The sequence below is a fragment of the Penicillium angulare genome (assembly GCF_028827245.1).
Source record: "Penicillium angulare strain IBT 27051 chromosome Unknown utg000007l_segment0_segment0, whole genome shotgun sequence".
Lineage (NCBI taxonomy): Eukaryota > Fungi > Ascomycota > Eurotiomycetes > Eurotiales > Aspergillaceae > Penicillium > Penicillium angulare.
The window spans coordinates 1370624-1387467 of record NW_026623166.1 but is presented as its reverse complement, the minus strand read 5'-3'; the positions used below and the strand labels follow the sequence as shown (position 1 = coordinate 1387467).

Below are 16844 nucleotides of genomic sequence, written 5' to 3'. Positions count from 1 at the left end.
ATGAGAGTGAGTTATGTGATGGAGGACTGATCCCAGCGATGCTATCCTTGACTTCCAAGATGACGATTCACTGTTGTATTTTGTCGTAAAAGGCTTTCGTCTCCGAACAACGATCTTTTCTTGTAGAAGTAAAAAGATAAGTGATAAGGACGCGATTGAAGATGAGTCGCGTCGGTGGGGCGGGATGACGGTGAAGTTTTTTCGTGGAGCGGCACACAGGTGGCTTAGTGGTGCTGTCACGTGGACCCTCAGTCATTCCCCCTGTCAGCCAGTCTCTGCGTTCGAGTCCCGATGGAGATGTTGACAACTGCGTCGAAAAAGAAGTTTTGAAAATACTGAATGGAAAATTTAAGTCTCTTTCTTATGTGAAATAATTTGAATTTTTCTTAGCTGCCTGATATTGAATAACAAGTCTTGGACGGTGACATCCTTTTTCACATGATTCACGTGATTTAACTCGCCGTACTAGTCCGAAACAGGACATAATTGCTCTTATGCCTGAATAATAGGGCAGTAAGGCAAAGGCAGAAATCAAACATGTTGCCAAGAACGGCCATGGAACACTTGAAGAGTCATGCAAGGATGAGATCAGTATATCATAATATGGCCCTGTATAGGGTGTCAGCTTATTGCAAGTCGAAGGAAATAGTGTGCATTCTTGGCGGCCGTCCCTATTTTTGCTAGCGGCATACTGCACGAAAGTCATGGCGCTCCGTGATTGGAATGTAGCTGCGGCATTTGTGCGTAGTTTGGAGATCACGCACAAATGGCGCATCCGCTCTGTTCTCACACCCTCCACGCCCTTCCAGAATCATTTCTTCTTCTTTCTTCTCCAGCGATGCTAGAGACGATAGTTGTATTCATTGGTCCTAATTTCTCCTTTTGATGCAACATTCCTTGTTTCGTACAGCCCCTGGTCTTTTGTGGCAATTCGTCGATATCAAGACCCACCCTACCCGCGCGGTACCTGGAACGAGATTTAAGACGGCCGATTCCCGCTCTTGCAGGGCTGATTCAAATACCAAGAATTGCATTTCGTCTGGCTTTCTTGAAAAACAAAAGATTGGTCCAGCAAAGGACATTTGAATCACCAACCCCTTTTTAATATGTCTTCGATTTCGAAGAGTCTGCCGCACTCCACCAGTTTGCAATCGCATAAATCGGAGGCCGAGGCAAGACGCAGTGTCGTTTGGGTTGGCAATGTTCATTGTGCTTCGTGCATTGCCTATGTTAATGAAGTCCTCTCTGAAATCCCATCGGTCAAAGATATCGATGTCTCCATCCTAACCCATGAAGTGCGTCTTACTCATGGCGTCTCTGTCCAGCCAGCAGATCTGGCTACAGCTTTGATCCATGCCGCCTTTGAAGTGTATCATGTATCAACCTATGATGATCGAAATAATGTACTTTCTGAACTTGATACGACAACTTGGAACTCTCGCGGGTCGATGCTGTTCGCTACACCTCGAACATCGTATTCCAGTATCTCATCGAACCTCAAGGAGAAACTGCACACGAACCGAGATACCAGCCATATTGCAAATTGTAATGCATGCAAAAAAGAAGAAGCCGATATAATATCCTGTCAATCTAATACGGACGACGATGGAGCCTCACAAGAGAAAGCCATACTGCGAAGTGCCTGGGAAACCGACCTTGAAGCAGGCGAAGGTTGGAATGAGAAGGAGTTGGGTTCGTCACAGTATCATCCACCCTCACCCGCTGTAACACATGCCCCTTCAACACATCACTCGCCGCGAATTCCTTCTCCAATCCCAGAAACTCCTCAATTACCTTCATCCGAATCACAGGATGAATTCATTGCGCGGATTAGCATTGGAGGCATGAGCTGCGCATCATGCGTAAATAGCATCACTGCTTCGATCGAAGAACTTGAATGTGTAAAAGAAGTCACCGTCAATCTCCTTACTAATAGCGGAACTGTGAATTATATTGGGCCTCGCGACAACCTCCAGATTATCATTGACCAGATAGAAGATATCGGGTTCGAAGCATTTTTGGACGAGGTGAATCCAGTAGTTGCTTCGTCAAGTCTCACTCAGCCTGTGTCAGACTTTGTCACTGAGGTTTCGATAACTGGTATGACCTGCGGATCCTGTGTTGGAACAGTGACTCGAGGTCTAGAAGAACTCTCCTTTGTTCAAAATGTTGCTGTGAATCTGCTATCTCACAGTGGAAGAATTGAATTCCAAGGCCGAGACAATCTGGACGAGATCGTGGAGAAAATTGAGGATCTCGGGTATGATGCTGCCGTCGACAGTGTTCATCCACTGGCTGATAATGGGGACAACAAAGCCGCTGTCCACGCTAGGAAGATTTCTATTCGTGTCGATGGAATGTTTTGTCATCATTGTCCCCAAAAGGTCCTTGCCTCTTTGCAAGCCCTTTCAGATGTCACAGTTGATGAGGCTCCCTCAGAAAAAAACCCCATCCTTAAAGTCACATATTTACCAAAGCCACCACTTTTGACTATACGAAAAATTCTTGCAACTATTGACGAAGCCAATGGAGCTTTCAGCGCAAGCATTTACCACCCACCCAGCATTGAGGATCGTTCTCGTGCTATGCAACTGCATGAACGAACTAAATTATTACTCCGCTTTCTTTTCGTTTTTACTGTCGCTATACCCACATTCATTGTCGGCATCGTGTTCATGTCTCTTGTGTCCTCAAGTAACCCAACCCGCCGATACCTAGAACAGAAAATGTGGTCTGGAAGCGTGACGCGCATAGAGTGGGCGCTATTTATAATGGCTACCCCCGTCATGGTATACGGAACCGATGTATTCCATACCCGGGCCATAAAAGAGATCCATGCTCTTTGGCGTCCTGGAAGCCGAGTTCCAATTTTGCGCAGATTCTACCGTTTTGGAAGTATGAATCTGCTGATCTCAGCAGGAACTTCGGTGGCCTACTTTTCATCGTTGGCCGTTCTCATTGTCGATGCTGTAGTTGGAACAAAACAAAGCGCTGCCAGTACGACCTATTTCGACTCTGTGGTCTTCTTGACCCTTTTTATTCTTGCTGGCCGATTTTTGGAGGCATACAGCAAGGCCAAAACAGGGGATGCTGTCGCATCTCTAGGAAACCTTCGTCCATCCGAGGCTTTGCTCATTCAGTCTAGCGATCTGGGCCCTTCTGAAGAGGCAGATTCTGATCAGATGATTCGTGTCGGTGTGGATCTTTTAGAAGTCAGCGATGTCGTCCGCATTCCCCATGGCGCATCCCCACCCGCTGATGGTATTGTGGTTGGAGAAGGCTCATTTCAATTCGACGAAAGTTCCTTGACTGGAGAGTCTCGTCCCGTCAAGAAGACCACTGGAGATCAAGTGTTTACTGGATCTGTTAACGTGGGCCAACCCGTGCAAATTGAGGTCACTGAACTCGGTGGTTCATCCATGCTTGATCAAATCATAACAGTGGTCCGCGAAGGCCAAAGCAAGCGCGCCCCACTTGAAAGAGTTGCCGATTTGCTCACATCGCATTTTGTTCCTATCATTACCCTGATCGCCATTCTCACATTTGTCATCTGGTTGGCTTTAGGCCATTCTGGTGCATTACCCGCCGATTATCTGGACGTTTCACAAGGCGGGTGGACTTTCTGGAGTTTGGAATTTGCCATCGCTGTCTTTGTGGTCGCTTGTCCCTGTGGATTGGCCTTGGCTGCCCCTACTGCTTTGTTTGTCGGAGGTGGTCTTGCGGCCAAACATGGAATCCTGGTTAAGGGTGGCGGTGAAGCGTTTCAAGAAGCGAGTCGCCTTGATGCCATCATCTTTGACAAAACTGGAACTCTCACTGAAGGTGGAAGTCTGAAGGTTTCGGACCACGAAGTTTTGACCAAGGATGATGATTTTCTTAAGGTTGCTTGGGTTCTCGCCCGCAAACTAGAAGAAAGTAGCAACCATCCCATCGCACAGGCGATCTCCGCTTTCTGCGAATCCCAAATTGGGATCAACGTCAAATCTTCCGAGATTCAAGAAATCGGCGGCCAAGGAATGAAGGGTACTTTCACTATATCAGATGGCTACACCGAGAAACAATACGAAGCTGCCATCGGAAATGAGCGCCTGCTCGATAGCATTCTGCCTTCTGGCTCAAACTCTTACTTCGTTTTCAACCTACTCTCGCAATTCCAAACAAGCGGGAAGTCCACCGCCATCCTCTCCCTCCGTCGCATCGACCAACACTCCTCCACAGAAACGTTCTTTGTTCCCGCGATCGTCTTCGCAACTTCAGATACCCTTCGACCCGAAGCCATAGCCGTGATCTCCGAGCTGCACAAGCGTCATGTCGAAGTCTTCATGTGCACAGGTGATAACCAAACAACCGCACACGCCGTCGCAGACATGCTCGGTATCTCTCGATCCAACGTCATGGCCAACGTGCTCCCAGCAGAGAAAGCCAGCTTTGTCCGCCGCGTCCAAGATGGCACCGCTAAAGGGCCCCATGAACAAAGCCCGACCCGCCCGATAGTCGCATTCGTCGGTGATGGAGTAAATGATTCCCCTGCACTCGCCGCTGCCGATGTCAGTATCGCAATGGCCTCGGGCTCTGACGTGGCTATCAACTCTGCCAGTTTCATTCTTCTCAATTCAGACCTCAGCACAATCCTCCAGTTGGTACTTCTCAGTAGACGCGTGTTTACTCGTGTGCGAATGAACTTTGGCTGGGCACTGGTTTACAATCTCTGTCTTGTTCCTGTTGCTGCTGGTGTCTTTTACCCCATTGTCAGTGGGCATCATGAGAAGGTTATTGGTGGTGAGTCGGTCACTATGAATAGTCATTGGAGACTTAGTCCGGTCTGGGCTGCTTTGGCGATGGCTTTGAGTAGTATCTCGGTTGTCGGAAGTAGTTTGGCCCTGAGGATTGATCTGGGGAGTGTCAAGAAGGTGTTCCGATGGAAGAAATGAGAGATCTCACTTTGTTGGCGTGATACTGTGAAGGCAATAGGAATTTACAGGCGTATAACTAAATCAAATACGAAGAATATCAACCTTGAAGAGAGAAGAAGAGGAGAAGGAAGGCAACATCATGATACTGCCTTCCCCGGTTCTTAATAAGAAAATGGCTTAACAAGAAATATACTTAATAAAGAGATTATATGATAATTCGAAAAAAACAGACTTATAGAGTCATGTGGCAGCGACTTACTATATAGGCAGCCGGACAACACGTGCCGTATATGCATAGATGTACGCCTTACTTTGTACTACCACATGCACATGTGTGCAAGCCCACTATAATAACGTGGCTGGATGACGAGCAACGAACCAAATCAGGTTTTTTTTTTTAATTCTGCCAGCGGAAAAAAGGACCCAGTTATTCTCAGATAGTCATGAAGTATGGTGGGGCGACTTGAAGCATCCCGGACAGACCGCGATTGGTATAGTGGAGATCTTTATCAATCAGCTAGGATCGCCGGGTGGAGCTATGATCTTACCCTGGCCAGCTTGACGGATCCAGTAGCATGCTGTCAAACAAAGAGAGAGACACTGGCCAGAAGTATGAAAACTCTCCGAGTTTGGTTCTAGCCTTCTTGGGAATAATACAGTAATACAATTACATCTCTATAGTGATGATCGCTTGAGGCCAACTAATTATTCGTATCTTGTTTTCATTACACTAGTGTATTTCGGAGACTATTCAGCTTTCTGGCCAGAGCTCATCTCCCTCAGCTCCCATGTTATTCACTGATTCGGATTCGGGCTCTCCGAATCGTGCTTGGCGCGGATACCTAAATGTTCGCAACCCTTTCCAAGATTGGGTTAGGCGGAATTAAGCTTGAAGTATTTATTGAGGGTGGGTACTCTGTGAAGTGACTGCTGACGGAAGGTTTTCTACTTCGTCTCTCCAGTATCACCCACAACTTGAATCTTGGTGCAGCCAAAATGGAGTCCATCTACACCTCCGAGCCGCTAGAGAATCACTTCGAACAACTTGCCACCGCAAACCGTCCAGTCCCTTCCAAGGCATCCTACGGTATTGATTCACCCGTCGGCCTCGCTACATCAAATATCTTCTTCCCGCTCTACCTGTACACGACCAAGAAAGGCAAGTTCGATGCCTGGGATAAACTCCTCGACGAGCTTCCGAAAGATGTCTTCAATTCACCGGGCCTTGATCTTGGATGCGGACGCGGAATGGTCCTATTGAAAATCGCAGAAAGGAAGAAAAAGCTTGCGGCATCTGCACCTGGGACAACTATTGCTCCGGCTTATGGTATTGATCTCTTCATCAATCGTGATCAGACTGGAAATTCACCCGAGGCAACGTTTGATAACGCCGCTAGTCTGAAGCTTGTGGAGCATATTGTTTTGCTTACTGCGAGCTTTGCTGAGTTACCTTTCCGCGATGGCTCGATGTCTCTTGTCACGGCTAGTTTGTCGATTCATAATCCTGATTTGCCGGTTCGGGACAAGGCGATTGCGGAGGCGGCGAGGGTTCTGAAACCGGGGGGTTATCTGCTCGTCTTTGAGCTTGCGGGGTACATTGGCGAGTACAAGAAGGTGTTGGAGAGCAGTGGATGGACGGATGTTCAATCAAATTATGGAGGATTGCAGACAATGTGGGGATTTTGGCCAAGCCAAATTTTGAAGGCCAGAAAACCAGCAGAAGCTAGTTGATTTAATTATTGTATTGTGTTCTGTGATCAAGCATTTCGTTTTTAAGTAAATGAATAAATTATTATTCCATTCTGGATCACGATCCTTCGCCCCATATCTCTGAAATGCGTTTACTGACAGCTTTCACAATCTTCTTCCTGCCAACTAGAGACTGTAATCTGTTTGATATCATTGCTTCACGCTCTTTAGGGTCCAGAGCCATATAAGCTTGAATAAGCTGCTGAGGGGTTTGCCAAAGCCGTTGTATCTCAATAGCCTTTTCACCAGTCACACCACGTGTGCACATGAGCATCTTTAAAAAGACATCTCGAAGGGCAAGCACATCGGATTTCGAGCACAGGGCTGAAAATGTGGAAAATGTTACCCCGTAAGTCACGGTGGGTTCCTGTGTACGGAGATTATTCAGGGTCTCCAAATATGATTGCGTGGAGGAAATGGAGCGAGTGGGAACAAATGAAACTCTTGATGACGGTGAAGCACTTTCAGGCTGGCTGGAACCTGGTTCATATGCTCCATACATCTTCCGGAGAAGCAGCGTCATGCGAGCGAGATAACGGATGGAGTCGTCCAGATTGCGGGTTTTCTTTATGAAAAATCCATTGACCACCTGCGTCGAAGCAATAGCTGAGGCGACCATTTCTTGGTATTTCTGGGCGCCTCCAGCTGCATCGGTGTGTGCCACTGTGAACTCTTCAATGAGATAGATAACATTTTTAATGCCAGAGCGACGTAGGCGAAACTTTTGTTCGTGGAAACGCCCATCCTTAATCGAGCCGACCAGGTCATCGAGCCGCTTTCTTTCAATTATCCAGTCGAGCATCACCTCGTCACCTTCTTCACCATAGCGAGAGAGATATGTCGGGTCGCGGCACTTGGCTACCCACATTACATCACCGAGCTCCATAGCACGGACTTGAGGGGTGATATCTTGTTTCATGAGTTCGTTTGCAATATAGTCTCGGTCTGTCGATGTTCGTACTTCGCGAGTATCTAAGACAAGCTGGATTGTGAAACTCCCAGGAGGAAGCGAGATAGGCTCCGTTGGGCCATCTGTATGGGAAGTTTGAAAGCCTTGAGTATTTAGCGAAGCCTGGCTTTCCAGATCATCGTCATCCTCGATCGAGAAAGCGCCGCCACCATTGTTGGTATTCTGTGAAGTATTTGTCTGCGAATCACCGCCGTTGGAACTTAGTGTATTTTGAGCCGCCCCAGGGAGTGTCTTTTGGATACGCTTCGCAACCTCCCATCCATCTTCAGAAAGCGCATATTTCCTTAGTGGGCGGCCATGCTCATATACCAGGTCTTTTTGGATGAGTGTTTTCATAGAATTCCAAGCAGTATAGAATTTGGTTGGATCTGTAGGCGCCGTGAAAGAACTATCGCACCATTGTTGAGCTACTTCAATCAGATGCACTTTTGTCATTCCCTGTGTTGCATTTTCGCCTATGGTTGCCAAGCCTAGTAGGAGGCCATAGGCTCCAGACCGTAAAGCGGGAACATAAGGCTTAGCCTTTCGGGGCTTTTTTGCAGGTTGATCGGCAACACCTGTGTCGGATGTTCTCTTATTTCCTAGACACAATCGGATAAGGTTGGCGCGAATAATATTTTGATGGGATTGAGCGACCCACCTGAACTAGGGGCCTGTGGCATGGGAAGACGGTTCTCTTCACAATGAGCCTTCAGTTTCTCGGTCAAGCGATCGCATAGTTTAGGCCCCAACCCGCTGAGCTGCTGGGCCTGAGATGGGTGTTCAAACTCCAAAGGGCATGCCTTCATAGACTCATATGCCTTTTTGTACCTATCATGACATCAATCAGCACGCTAGTCGCGAAAAAGACGCGAAATACCCACACTGTGACACCCTTGCTGTTTCGGTCTCGGGCTTGGTCTAGCCATTCCTTGATCCATCCTAGTAGCAGGGGATTAGCACATTCCTGACTCATGGTGGTCTCTTTTCCATCTAGCTGAGCTCTGAGAATTGATAGATTGTTGTTGAAAGACGCGACATTGAGTCCATTTCGGGACGCGTGGATCATGTGACCGTTATGCCTGGGAATTAGATGGCAGGTACACACACATCTCTGCCCGCTATGTGCAACATTGGAATTGTCACTAGAAAGCTGAGAGAGTAAGTATTTTGAAAATGAATCTATAGGGAAGGATGGACTTTATTAACTGTTCATTGCCAATACGATACGAATCCGGGTAATTATTGCTTACATCCCCAACAACACAAAGAAAAGTTATCTACATATTCCATCAAGCCATCCGATGAGAATGATGACTTGTTTGCTCCTGATCTCCCGATTTAGGTACACTCTGCCTTGAGGTCAAAGCTGTCCAATAGTGTTGACATCATGAAGTTCATATCCTTACTTTTCGGGCATGCAAGATGCAGATGACGTCAACGAGCGGAGAAGTATAACAAACAGAAGAATGAACAAGTAACGCGACCACATGTGCAGCGTCCATGGGTCAAAATCAAGATTGTATTCGTTGACTTGATCATTGATTTGACTATTATTTTTCTCAAGCTTTGTTCCTTGCCCCTGGATTTTTTATCTCCCCAAATCTTCTCTTTCGCACCTACTGTATATGCCTTGGGCTTGGTGACACCCATTATGAATTCCCCGGCTACTAATCCTAGCCACTTGGCAGATCTCAATGTCGAAGCTGAAACACCCCCAATCCCCGAAGGACCGACAGATAGTCACATCTTGTCTCAAGTTGAACAAGATGAAAAGGGCTTATCGCAACAGGCTGGTGACGACGCCGAAGTCACAGACTTAGGATGGACTCAACCCTCTGAGCATTTCGATGAGGCTTTGATCGCTGGATTGTCAAACGAGGATTTGTGGATGCTCATCAGACGATTTAATAAGGTCAGTCATTACAAATATGTGTAAGGCTTCAAGGTATCTAACATTCCACAGCAAGTCTACAATGTGAAAGCAGTATCCAACGCACCTCTCCAGAATCTGGACTTAACTCGATCCGATGACGACGAATTCTCACCTGATAAATTGAGAGCAACACTCGAAAGATTTTATACTACTGTGTTTATTGGATTGACTGGATTCGTCAAACATATCGCTCGACTACGATCATGGAAAGAACCTCGACGGACTACTGCTTTCTGTGCGGTATACGTTTTGGCTTGGCTACTGGACTCCCTGATGCCGACACTTCTTGCCACAATATTCGCTCTGATTATATTCCCACCCTGTCGCGATATTTTGTTTCCTCCCGCGCCACTTGCCTTGGTCGATAAAAACACCGGCGGTATCCAGAAGCCAAAGGCTGGTGTTCTAGGCTCTCATGATAGTCTCACTGGCGCGCCGGAAAACTTCAAAGGCGAGGCCGCTGAAAATGAAGCTAGTAACTTGGTGGCTGGGATTGCTACTGTTGCTGTGGGGAGCGCAGTTGGGAAGAACGATCAGGCTGTTCCAGAAGATGCACCGCTTGAAGCAACCGTTCCCGATGCAATGGACATTGTTGCAAATAGTGCCGATGCTCGAAGTGCTGCAAATGGAGAGATATCCAATGATGCTCGCGATAAAACTCGCCAGCCTATGAAACAGTCCGTTCTTGAGGCGGCGAATATGCTGATGCAGATAATAAACGACATCACCGATATGTACGAAAAACTTGGAAAGTCGGTTTTTGAATTCTGATCAAACTCATGTTGCTTTTTGTTGACCTATGGTTAGTGCTTTGTCTGGGACGCCGCCGTTCCCTCGACTTACTCCTCAAATACGGCTCGCTTCCGTCATAGCCCCATTATGCCTTATATCATTATTTCTCTCAAGTTATGTGCTCATTAAGACTGCTGGCCTCGTCGTTGGGTTTGTCTTTTTCGGAGATCCGATTATATGGCGTGGCATCGAGCTCCTAAATTCCAAATATCCTCATTGGGAAAACATTTTGAAGATTCAAAAGTACATCGCTGAGAAGGAAACTTTATATCCTTCTTTTCACTTACTAATACTATACATAGTTCGTTACTAAAGGGCGTTCCGACAAATGCCCAACTAACGCTTACACTCTTGCGAATCGGCGAGGCCAATGCATCGCCACTGCCACCTCCTCCAACCTCAGCAAGTAAGCCACCATCACGACCAGCTTCACTTCATCATGAAGAACTTACCCTCGGTGCCACCAAAGAAGAAATCACGGAAGCAGCCGCAGCAGAACCCAAGAGCGAGAAACCGCACAGGCTTCCACTTCCTGCTCCCCCGATAAGAAGAAACGGATGGTCGGCCAAAGTAATTGGCCTTTTCCGTGGAACGACAGCAACGGGAGTTGAAAGCAAAAGAGGAATCGACAAAGTGCGAGCGATGGTCGGGTCTGTTCATGCGGCAAATAGGGTTGGAGTACTTCGCCCGAAAGGCAAAGAAAGCACACCCGTCGGACCTGTGGAATTCGAAGCCAGATATAAAGGTAAGCGTGGAGCGGTGGTTATTGACTCGACTAAGGAATCTCCCCTGCTGTATTTCACGACGGATATCAAACATGGAGACATCCAATCGGAAAGTCGAAAGAGCGATTCGATACTGTTCAGTATTCCGGTTTCGGACATTAAAGAAATGAAAAAGCAAGGCGGTCTTGGCTGGAAAGGAAAGTTGGTTGTTGGATGGGCTATTGGTGGGAAAGAGGTTGTTGATGGACTTCTTCTTGTGGGCAAGGCGCCGCGTCAATCCTATCAGTTGACGGCCATGGGAACGAGAAACCAGCTTTTTAATAGGCTGATTGCCATTGATGGACAGGTCTGGGAATGCTTCTAAGTTAATAATATGGATGTGTGCTAAGAGATTCCAGGTTTGGAGATAAGATGTGGGAGGGAGGATGTTGGAGGATAAAATGATTGACGAATTAAATATTAGTACCGTTTGTACCAAAGAATCGCTCATAACATTATGTATGCCACTAAATGCAATAACAATAACGCCTGGCCCCAGTTAAAAAGAATCATCAGCCCCACCTATGGCATGAAAGAGAAATTGTTAGTGGGAGGCCACTGACTTGGATGACAACATTTCGCACTCACATATCCTTGGGCTCATCTTCAGCCTCCAAACAAACATCAACCATCTTTTCGAGCGCGTCCGATCTTTCTTCTCGAGTAATGCATCCAATAGCTACCAAGTTCGCCAGCGCCTCCCCAACCCAATTCTGGCAATTCCAATCTGTGTGCTCCAAGTCGTTTCGCACAGCAGTAATAGCACACATGCTTTGAATCATGGCCTTAGTAAAGTCATCCGAGGGACTTGATACCGGGATCAAAGCTTCGAGCTTCGCGCTGACCTGTGACGGGTGGTCGTTTTGGAGCATGTATTCGAAGAACGGATGTGCGCCAGTAACGTGCAGAATGTTGTCTTCTCCGTCTGCGTATTGAACATGGATTGCCGTGTGGCGGTACATGGCCCAGTCAAGCGGGTCGCCCCGAAAAACAGCGACAGTGATTGTCGTTGACATGGTTGAGGTGTGGAAAATTGTAGATAGTGACGAATGAGATGGATAAAGAAATGGAGGGGTAAATGAATGAAATCAGGGCAAAGACTCAAGAGACGCGGGAACCTGACTAGGCACCAAAACCTCAAAGTTGCCTCAGAACAAAGTGACCCTTGTCTATACCGAGTGGTACTATTGGGAAAGTGAAGCTTAAGGGTTGCGCACGGTGGGGCACAAGAGACACGACGCGGCCACTGCGGGACGATAGTTCATTTGTTCGTTAGGTCATGTAGCAAACAAGAACAGAGACAGCCTAGGTAAACAGTGTGGTGCCTATATTCAAATATTTGAAGAAGTGATCGAGGCTTTCACACAAAGGTAGCTCATAGTCAGACTTTGTTGGTGGCTTAGCGCCCACATTTTAAACACAGCAAGCCTCTATCGTTATCGTGCCCCCCACACCTTCAAGTTCCCCACTTTCATCTTACATCTTCCATATTCCTCTCTACTAGTCATTGGAATTTCAGCTGTGAACTCGATTCGCTAGAACCTTTGACAATCAAAATACACACATCTACCAAAATCAACATGCCTGCCACCGATTCACTTCGTATGTCCTGTTCTCCACGCGCCACGTGTTGTGGATACTAATATGACTAGAACCACCTCTGACCCCGGCTGAGAGAGCCATTGTCAAATCCTATGGTGGCTGGACCCAATTCATGCAGTCGTATGGCCTCAAGGCTCATGATTCAGATGATATCGACGAAGCGAAGTCCATCGTCAGCGCACTTGCCAGTAATGACGATAACGGAAATTAGTGACAATCTCACCATGGGCCAACGAAGCCAGGGATCGACGGATCATGCAGACAGAAATAAGTTCTTGTCATGGGAGTTTTCTGAAGAACAGGACTTAATTTTGTATTCACAGCCAACAATTCTGCAATGGATTCTGTTCGCCCATCACGTTATCAACAGACATCCCCACTCTGACTTCTTCCTCGTTATGTGCCAAAATTACTTTGGGGTGGGTCGGGTGATGTGCAGTCCGAAAGAGCCAGTCAACTAGTTGCCTCTAGCGTCTTATGCATTATGATCCTAGAGCTTAGCTGATTTTCAGATTGAGAATTCGGTCTATCAATACCTCTGTGTGTGCTATACATTGTATGTCAAGCTCTAGGGCCTCGTAGCTGTTGTCATTGATAACCGCGACTCTTGAACGCGTAATTAATCCCACACAAGCGCCTATTTACCACAGATAAAATTAAATTTAAGCCCGATGAGCTTTATTTTCAAATACTATGAGCCTAAGCTGACTTTGTTAGAGCATGGCTCATCATCACTGTCCTCGTGTTGTGTGGTAAAGATTATTATAGACTAGGTCTTACTTCGGATTTTATTTACCTGTTGTGTAGTCTGCGTTGGCACTAAAGGTTGGGCCTTCGTTGCTTCAAAATTTGGGAGCCGAGGTAGAGGTAAAATCCATCAAACCCTTTTGTCCAATACATGTTATTAGAACCTACTTGACTAAAATTCACTGTCAAAAAGCTTGAATTTATGAACTTATGAGGCTTGATATTGCCTAACTTTATTCCCCTTTCTTCTCATTCGGAGGCGGAGCCGTTGTACTGTTATGTCTGCTTCGGCTCCGCAGACGTTCTTGGCCAGTTTTGAATGGTCCCAATGATCCATGGATGACACCCTAACCATTAAAGAAATCGTCTAAAAAGTCGTCTAAAAATTACCTAACTATTTCGAAGTCGGAGGTCTAATCTGAAGTATCTGTGGAAAAAATTCCTATCAGTTATATAATTCATTCAATTTCACCAAGTTGTCACCTTCGAGTGTGTCGTTTCATCTTACTTCTCGACGTGATATAAAAAAGGCGGCTGAAATACTAGCGCCTCAATAACAGTGAATACTGCCATGGATAGGGTAGGAACCGAGACTGAAACCCAGAGGCAACATCAAGACGATCATTCCAGAATATTGAAAGAGCTGGGCATTGGGTTGAAGGGCGACAAGAATCCCAGGGAATTCAAGATCGAGCAATCCAGGGATATTAATCTCCTCCAAAGATATCGCATGCATTCCCACTTAGAATGCTGGAGGAAACAAGTTGATGATAGACCCAAGGCTACTTACATCCCACATCAAATTCTATTTGTGGAGGAAGATCTTCGAGAGGTTGTCCAGGAAGAAATATCAATTAAAAAACGGCGCAATCTTTCACAAACAGAAGCCCAAGAAAAAAAGCTTCGTGATTTGAATATCAAATACTGGTGCTTGGCACAGAAGTTGTGTCATTATCGCTCTTGTTTAATCGCCGGAGTGGAAAAAAGAGGGTTTGAGCTATGGCGGTCCAATCCGCAGTGGTACATGCACCGCGTACTCGTTGAAGAATGTACTAGTCGACAAGGATGCTGCGCTCGGGGATGTGGCTGTTGCCTTAACCGCAATATTGGGTCCTCGCGGAAGCTGGGGGTCGGGCATTGTACCGTTGAATGTGGATGTTGTCGACAAGCTCGAGGGTTTGACATCCCCAGTGAAGAAAAAGGGTTGATGAAAACACAGTTCCGAAAGGATATAGCCAAGCTTCCCGCGCATCCGATCGCAAGAGTTTCATTCTGGGGATTGGTCGGTGACAGCTACAAAAGTCCGTTTGATATGATTGATGCACCGCCGAGCTATGAGAAGCTTGAGCTGGAACCTTGCAATGATTCGGGTTTGATATAAGAAGTGAAGTATTTGACCGATTGGTTTTGGTGTCATAATGGGGGATATCGCCGAGTTTTGCTTTCTATATAATGTATGTATTTTCCATGGAATGATACATGTACCCAGCAGGAGAATTACAAGCCTGAGAATGAAATATCAAATTCCTATTTATACAGAATGCGGCTTTAATATAATTATCAAGAAATCTATTTTCCAGCCAGCTCAAATCTTGTCGTTGCCCGACGACTGGCTAACTCAGACCGTCCGTTCCCACCAAGCTCCGATGGATCTTTTGCATCCCAAAGTTCTGATAATACTTGACCTGCCCTTGCTGGGCTATCAATCAAAACAGAAGGCTTTTCTGTGACGACTCCATGTGCTGCCTTTTTATTTTTCCTATGTTTGAAAATGCAGAAATACACCAAGGCCCCAGTGATTATAAGGCCAGCCACACCTCCAACAACACCACCGACAATAGCACCTGTATTAGTCGAGCTGTTTGAACTTGAAATTGCATCTTTAGCCGTTGATGTACTGTTGGTGGAACTTTTATTCGTGTTCGCGGCCACAAAGAGGGCCTTGAGATTTGAATCTGCCCACTTGGAGGGATAAGGTGACTTTTTGATATCATCGTAGGTTGAGGCAGAGACCGAGTATGCGGTTCTTGTGGGCTGTCATGTTTTGTTAGCTTTCGAAAGCGAAGGTGGTAGTTTATCGCCATTACTTACATCGAAGTCGGTTCTGATAGCCTGCGACTCAGCATCGTATATGAAAGCAGGCATTTTATAGCAGCCAGCCCTTTCGTCCACATACCAAGCAAGACGCCCTCCGACTCCGAAGATCTGGGAGCCGTATGTGGCACAGTCCATAGTCATTCTACCTGTATCAACTGGGCTGGCCTGATACCATTTGAAAGATGGAATTGACAAGTATGACCTAGACACTGCTTATTAGCATGAGGTTCAACAAGAAGGAAAAAATAGTTGGCTCATACACATCCGTGATTACATCTTCCGTTTCAAAGTCCGCACCACCGACAAAAAATATCTCATATGATGAAGACGATTCATCATGCTGAACAGAGGCACAGTATTGAGTCCGAGATACGCCTGAGCCGCTAGTGGTCTGATTGTACCATTTAGCCTTGGCGATGTCATAGACCTGCACATAATCCCATTTATTCTGCAAAGGAATCAGTAATCTTCTATTATGAAATTTTTCTTAATACTAACTGGAACTAGGGTTGCGTTGATTCCATCTTGAATTGATGGAATTTCTCCACCAACGTATACCAAGATACCCATTTCTCCGACTGGGATGTAACTTAATGAGCCATCCTGAACAGGAGTGAAAGGTGCTTCGAGTGAGGTGTAGATTCCGGTGGTTGTATTCAGTTGAATCATTCCTTTGGCGTAGTTCACAGTCGAGTCCGTAATCGTGACAGTCGTATCCGAATCTTGGTATCCACCAACCCAATAGGCAGCCTGGATTTGAGGTGCATTCGTATTGGCTATAGGAATTCGTGTCAGCTCTCATATACATTATGCATAGATCAAGGATATTATGCTGCTAAGTACATACCTCCGTTGACGAGCCGCGTGGGAATGATAATCTCTTGTTCTAGTATTTGCCAGACTTTCTGGTTTGGGCTGTACGCCCAAATCCCAGTATCAGTCGACACGTTGTTAAGAAACATTCCCCCGTACATATATAATGTCGAATTATCGCGACTAGGCCAAAATGCTTGGTATTTAACGTCCGGGACGGTGTCATTGATAATAGTTAATTTGTAATTTGATCCATCGTTGACAGAAAATGAGGAAGTCAGATCAAGCGTCATAAGATAATGATCTAGCTGAGTCAATAATAAGAAATAGAATACTCAGGGGAGCAGAATCTCGGAACATACGATTTGAGTCTTCATCGCCAGGGATAAGACCACCATCCAAGCCAACCATGTAAAGCATATTATTGGCAATGCTCACTGAATAGAATCAGATAAGCTGGCCAACATAGTCCAGTAGGGCAG

General features: G+C 46.2%; 7 protein-coding genes across 7 annotated transcripts; 4 read left to right on the top strand and 3 right to left on the bottom strand.

The window, feature by feature from the left end:
* Positions 1 to 1106: 1106 nt before the first annotated feature.
* On the top strand, positions 1107 to 4931 carry N7478_009791 (putative copper resistance-associated P-type ATPase; the record flags this gene model as incomplete). Its single annotated transcript, XM_056926005.1, has 1 exon — positions 1107 to 4931. The coding sequence occupies one exon, from the start codon at positions 1107 to 1109 to the stop codon at positions 4929 to 4931; it is 3825 nt and encodes a 1274-aa protein (XP_056775375.1).
* Positions 4932 to 5909: 978 nt separating this feature from the next.
* Positions 5910 to 6644, top strand: N7478_009790 (class I SAM-dependent methyltransferase; the record flags this gene model as incomplete). The annotated part of the gene is made up of 1 exon (XM_056926004.1): positions 5910 to 6644. The coding sequence occupies one exon, from the start codon at positions 5910 to 5912 to the stop codon at positions 6642 to 6644; it is 735 nt and encodes a 244-aa protein (XP_056775374.1).
* Positions 6645 to 6720: 76 nt separating this feature from the next.
* On the bottom strand, positions 6721 to 8587 carry N7478_009789 (crossover junction endonuclease MUS81; the record flags this gene model as incomplete). Its single annotated transcript, XM_056926003.1, has 3 exons — positions 6721 to 8213; positions 8273 to 8442; positions 8496 to 8587. 3 exons carry the CDS (start codon positions 8585 to 8587, stop codon positions 6721 to 6723), a joined length of 1755 nt encoding a protein of 584 aa, XP_056775373.1.
* Positions 8588 to 9265: 678 nt separating this feature from the next.
* Positions 9266 to 11428, top strand: N7478_009788 (DUF3292 domain-containing protein; the record flags this gene model as incomplete). Its single annotated transcript, XM_056926002.1, has 4 exons — positions 9266 to 9526; positions 9578 to 10281; positions 10454 to 10582; positions 10642 to 11428. The coding sequence occupies 4 exons, from the start codon at positions 9266 to 9268 to the stop codon at positions 11426 to 11428; spliced, it is 1881 nt and encodes a 626-aa protein (XP_056775372.1).
* Positions 11429 to 11687: 259 nt separating this feature from the next.
* N7478_009787 (uncharacterized protein) lies at positions 11688 to 12119 on the bottom strand (the record flags this gene model as incomplete). Its single annotated transcript, XM_056926001.1, has 1 exon — positions 11688 to 12119. The coding sequence occupies one exon, from the start codon at positions 12117 to 12119 to the stop codon at positions 11688 to 11690; it is 432 nt and encodes a 143-aa protein (XP_056775371.1).
* Positions 12120 to 12683: 564 nt separating this feature from the next.
* N7478_009786 (uncharacterized protein) lies at positions 12684 to 12916 on the top strand (the record flags this gene model as incomplete). Its single annotated transcript, XM_056926000.1, has 2 exons — positions 12684 to 12705; positions 12756 to 12916. The coding sequence occupies 2 exons, from the start codon at positions 12684 to 12686 to the stop codon at positions 12914 to 12916; spliced, it is 183 nt and encodes a 60-aa protein (XP_056775370.1).
* A 2105-nt stretch (positions 12917 to 15021) lies between these two features.
* Positions 15022 to 16782, bottom strand: N7478_009785 (Kelch-type beta propeller; the record flags this gene model as incomplete). The annotated part of the gene is made up of 6 exons (XM_056925999.1): positions 15022 to 15486; positions 15544 to 15751; positions 15810 to 15997; positions 16048 to 16325; positions 16397 to 16666; positions 16725 to 16782. 6 exons carry the CDS (start codon positions 16780 to 16782, stop codon positions 15022 to 15024), a joined length of 1467 nt encoding a protein of 488 aa, XP_056775369.1.
* Positions 16783 to 16844: the final 62 nt, after the last annotated feature.